Below are 5,000 nucleotides of genomic sequence, written 5' to 3'. Positions count from 1 at the left end.
ATGACTACCTGACAGGCAGACCACAGTTTGTCCGTCTGGGCAGTGTGCTGTCTGATACGGTGGTCAGTGGTACTGGAGCTCCTCAGGGAACTGTTCTGTCTCCTTCCTGTTCACCTTCTACACCACTGACTTCCAGAACAACTCAGAGTCAAGACATCTGCAGAAGTTCTCTGATGACTCTGCAGTGGACGGTGTATAAGGGATGGACGGGAGGAGGAGTCAGTGGACGGTGTATAAGGGATGGACGGGAGGAGGAGTCAGTGGACGGTGTATAAGGGATGGACGGGAGGAGGAGTCAGTGGACGGTGTATAAGGGATGGACGGGAGGAGGATTCAGTGGACGGTGTATAAGGGATGGACGGGAGGAGGAGTCAGTGGACGGTGTATAAGGGATGGACGGGAGGACGAGTACAGGGCAGTAGTGGAGGACTTTGTGGAGTGGGCTGGTAGAAATCACCTCCTCCTGAACGTGGCCAAGACCAGAGAGATGGTGGTCGACTTCAGGAGGAAGACGATGGCTCCACAACCGCTGAGAGTTCTGGGAGAGGAGGTGGACATGGTGGAGGAGTACAAGTACCTGGTGTCTCCTTGACAACAGACTGAACTGGAAGACCAACATCAACGCTGTCTACAAGAAGGGGATGAGTCGACTCTTTTTCTTGAGGAAACTTCGATCCTTCAATGTGTCCAGCGAGATGTTGGAGATGTTCTACCATCTGTTGTGGACAGTGAACTGTACTTCGAGTAGTCTGCTGGGGGAGCAGCATTGGAGCCGGAGACACCAACAGACTTAAACTGGTTAAGAAGGCCGGCTCCATCATCGGCTGCAATCTGGATAGTCTGGAAAAGGTGGTGGAGAGGAGGACGCTGAGGAAACTATTATCCATATTGGATAATCCTGACCACCCTCTCCACCACCTGCTGCAGGGACAGAGGAGGACGTTCTCCAAAAGACTCCTCCAGGTGCTGTCACAAGGACAGATACAGGAGATCATTCCTGATACAAGAGATCGTTCCAGATACAGGAGATCATTCCAGATACAGGAGATCATTCCTTATTATGGAGATCGTTCCAGATACAGGAGATCATTCCAGATACAGGAGATCGTTCCAGATACAGGAGATCATTCCAGATACAGGAGATCATTCCTGATTATGGAGATCGTTCCAGATACAGGAGATCGTTCCTGATACAGGAGATCGTTCCTGATACAGGAGATCGTTCCAGATACAGGAGATCGTTCCTGATACAGGAGATCATTCCTGATACGGGAGATCATTCCAGATACGGGAGATCATTCCAGATACGGAGATGATTCCTGATACAGGAGATCATTCCAGATACAGGAGATCATTCCAGATACGGGACATCATTCCTGATACAGGAGATCATTCCAGATACGGGACATCATTCCTGATACAGGAGATCATTCCTGATACAAGAGATCGTTCCAGATACAGGAGATCGTTCCTGATACAGGAGATCATTCCTGATACGGGAGATCATTCCAGATACGGGAGATCATTCCAGATACAGGAGATCATTCCAGATACAGGAGATCATTCCAGATACAGGAGATCATTCCAGATACGGGACATCATTCCTGATACAGGAGATCATTCCAGATACAGGAGATCATTCCAGATACGGGACATCATTCCTGATACAGGAGATCATTCCTGATACAGGAGATCATTCCAGATACAGGAGATCATTCCTGATACAGGAGATCATTCCTGATACAGGAGATCATTCCTGCAGAACGCAATAACTCTGTACAATAACTCACCTCTGGCAAAATCCATCACATAACAATAACACTGTTGACTGTGTTTCTTGGTTGTTTGTATATAATATATATAGATATATACTGTACTGTATATACTGTGCATTTTATATTTTATATATTTTACTGCTATTTTATTGCTTTTCTATTATTTCTATTATTATCTTATTGCTTCTGTATGCTGCTGTAGCGAAAAAATTTCCCCTCTGGGATTAATAAAGTAACTACCTAACCTAACACACACGCACGCACACGCACACACACCTAGCTGCCAGACCCCTGACGTTGGTTCCTCTCTGTTCTGTAGGGCCCAGCTGACCATGTGTCTGCGAGCCATCATCAAGCACGACTTCCCGGGTCGCTGGACCGCCGTCGTGGACAAGATGGGGATGTACCTGCAGTCTCAGAACAGCGGCAGCTGGTACGGAAGCCTGCTGGCTCTCTACCAGCTCGTCAAGACTTACGAGTGAGTAACCTGCTCAGGTCCTCTAACAGCTCCGGGTCCAGGTCAACCAGGAGGAAAGGAAAACTGTCAAACATAACTCTACATCTAACAATAATGCATTTACTATTTTGTCATTAGAGTTAGATCTTCGCTTCAGCTCGTGATGTTAAGGTCATATTACTAGTCCTCGAAAAGTGTGTGTGTGTGTGTGTGATCAGGTACAGGAAGGCAGATGAGAGGGAGCCGTTGCTGGCAGCGATGCAGATCTTCCTGCCGAGGATTCAGCAGCTCATCAGCCAGCTGCTGGTCGACTCCACCATCTTCTCTGTCCTCATCCAGAAACAGATCCTCAAGATCTTCCATGCCCTCGTACAGGTAGGTAGGTGTGTGTGTGTGTGTGTGTGTGTGTGTGTGTGTGTGTGTGTGTGTGTGTGTGTGTGTGTGTGTGTGTGTGTGTGTGTGTGTTAGAAAATGGGGAAGGTGGCGCATGAAAGCCTTATATAAGGGCAGCAGCATCTTGTAGGAACTGGGTGGCTGATGATGATGATGATAATGAATATGATGATGATGATGATGATGAATATGATGGTGGTGGTGATGATGATGATGATGAATATGATGATGATAGTGAATATGATGGTGGTGATGATGATGATGATGAATATGATGGTGGTGGTGATGATGATGATAATGAATATGATGATGATATTGAATATGGTGGTGATGATGATGATGATGAATATGATGGTGGTGGTGATGATGATGATGGTGATGATGATGATGATGATGAATATGATGGTGGTGATGATGATGATGGGGATGATGGTGGTGATGAGGATGGTGGTGATGATGATGGTGATGATGATGATGAAGATTGTGATGATGATGATGAGGACAATTGTGATGATAAGGATGGTGGTAAAGATGATGAAGACGATGACCTCGACCTCATTGTTGTTCTGTAGTACTCGCTACCCCTCCAGCTGATCAACAACACAATGATGACTCAGTGGATGGAAATCCTGCGGGCCATAATGGACAGAGACGTCCCTGCTGTAAGACACACACACACACACACACACACAGAGAGAGACAAACGCACGCACGCACGCACACGCACACACAGAGAGAGACATGCACGCACACACACACACACACGCACGCATGCACACACACACACACACACACACACACACACACACACACACACACACACACACACACACACACACACACACACACACACACACACTCAGTAAATCCAGTTAAGATTTGGTTTCTCAGTTTTAAAAACAGTTCAGAGGCTCCAACAGCCTAAAACAGCATATGATGACCAACAGGTGTGCAGAGGTTGAACGTGCTCCACCCTTCGTTCACTGAAACATCGAAGAGGACAAACGTTGATGGTGAAGGATGAGGCGGATGTTTACATGCTGCAGAGCTACAATATGAACTTAGACTGGACTGGACGCTCCTTTTGATAAAAATAAAACCACTACAGAATGTTTGAAATGGTCTGAATCCTGTTGGAACTGGTGTAAAGAGACCAAAACTCTCCCACTACCTGGAATAATGATCAGTCACCGGTTATTATGCAATGAGCATTTCCATGTAGCTGCTAACTGTTCTTTATAACCGACCAGCTGTTCTTTATAACCGACCAGCTGCTCTTTATAACCGACCAGCTGCTCTTTATAACCGACCAGCTGCTCTTTATAACCGACCAACTGTTCTTTATAGCCGACCAACTGTTCTTTATAACCGACCAACTGCTCTTTATAACCGACCAACTGCTCTTTATAACCGACCAACTACCGACCAGCTGTTCTTTATAACCGACCAGCTGTTATTTATAACCGACCAACTGCTCTTTATAACCGACCAACTACCGACCAGCTGTTCTTTATAACCGACCAACTGTTCTTTATAACCGACCAGCTGCTCTTTATAACCGACCAGCTGTTCTTTATAACCGACCAACTGTTCTTTATAACCGACCAGCTGCTCTTTATAACCGACCAACTGGTCTTTATAACCGACCAGCTGCTCTTTATAACCGACCAGCTGTTCTTTATAACCGACCAGCTGTTCTTTATAACCGACCAACTGCTCTTTATAACCGACCAGCTGCTCTTTATAACCGACCAGCTGCTCTTTATAACCGACCAACTGCTCTTTAGGAGACGCTGGAGGTGGACGAGGACGACCGTCCTGATCTGGCCTGGTGGAAGTGTAAAAAGTGGGCGCTGCGTATCATCACCAGGCTGTTTGAGAGGTGAGTCACAGATGTTCCTGCTGATGTTAACAGATGTTCCTGCTGATGTTAACAGACAGGTGTTCCTGCAGATGTTCATGCCTCTGATCTGTGTTGCAGGTACGGGAGTCCCGGAAACGTGACGAAGGAGTACTTTGAGTTTGCAGACTTCTTCCTGAACACATACTCAGTGGGCATCCAGCAGGTGAGCAGCGGCACCGAGCCTCCGTCTGTCCTTCCAGTGGCAGCATTAATGTGTTGTAGTTGTTAGTCTGCAGAGATAGTGAACCTCACTACGACTGGTGGAGGGTTTAGTTTGGAAGAAGAACAGTTGGTCTGTTCTTCTTGTTACTCTTTTAATACAACACAAATATAAAAGCAACTATTCTGTTTATTTTTCACCAGTTAAAGTCAAAGATCTCAGACTGCTTTTATCCTCATTAAAAGTCTCTGTCTCTGACTCTGTCCCTGCCTCTGTCTCTGACTCTGTCCCTGTCCCTGCCTCTGCCTCAGT

The 5,000-nt window shown here is 46.4% G+C and overlaps 1 protein-coding gene across 4 annotated transcripts in view; it reads left to right on the top strand.

Moving 5' to 3' along the window:
* The window catches only part of ipo8 (importin 8), a 26,036-nt gene that overhangs the window by 3,724 nt on the left and 17,312 nt on the right, over window positions 1-5,000 (top strand). For all 4 annotated transcript variants that reach the window (XR_011310312.1, XR_011310311.1, XM_069688197.1 and 1 more), the window contains exons 4-8: window positions 2,095-2,253; window positions 2,451-2,607; window positions 3,198-3,287; window positions 4,413-4,507; window positions 4,607-4,691. Coding sequence is in view for 2 of the 4 variants with exons in the window: in XM_069688197.1 (XP_069544298.1) it covers window positions 2,095-2,253; window positions 2,451-2,607; window positions 3,198-3,287; window positions 4,413-4,507; window positions 4,607-4,691 (586 nt within the window). In the remaining 2 variants the exon portion in view is untranslated. The remainder of the gene's footprint in view (window positions 1-2,094; window positions 2,254-2,450; window positions 2,608-3,197; window positions 3,288-4,412; window positions 4,508-4,606; window positions 4,692-5,000) is intronic.

This window comes from Brachyistius frenatus, unplaced genomic scaffold (assembly GCF_029030835.1).
Source record: "Brachyistius frenatus isolate BFR_SWC_R1_liver_20210118 unplaced genomic scaffold, ASM2903083v1 Contig_543, whole genome shotgun sequence".
Lineage (NCBI taxonomy): Eukaryota > Metazoa > Chordata > Actinopteri > Embiotocidae > Brachyistius > Brachyistius frenatus.
Note: the sequence above shows the minus strand (reverse complement) of the source record. Positions and strands in the feature narration are given on the sequence as shown.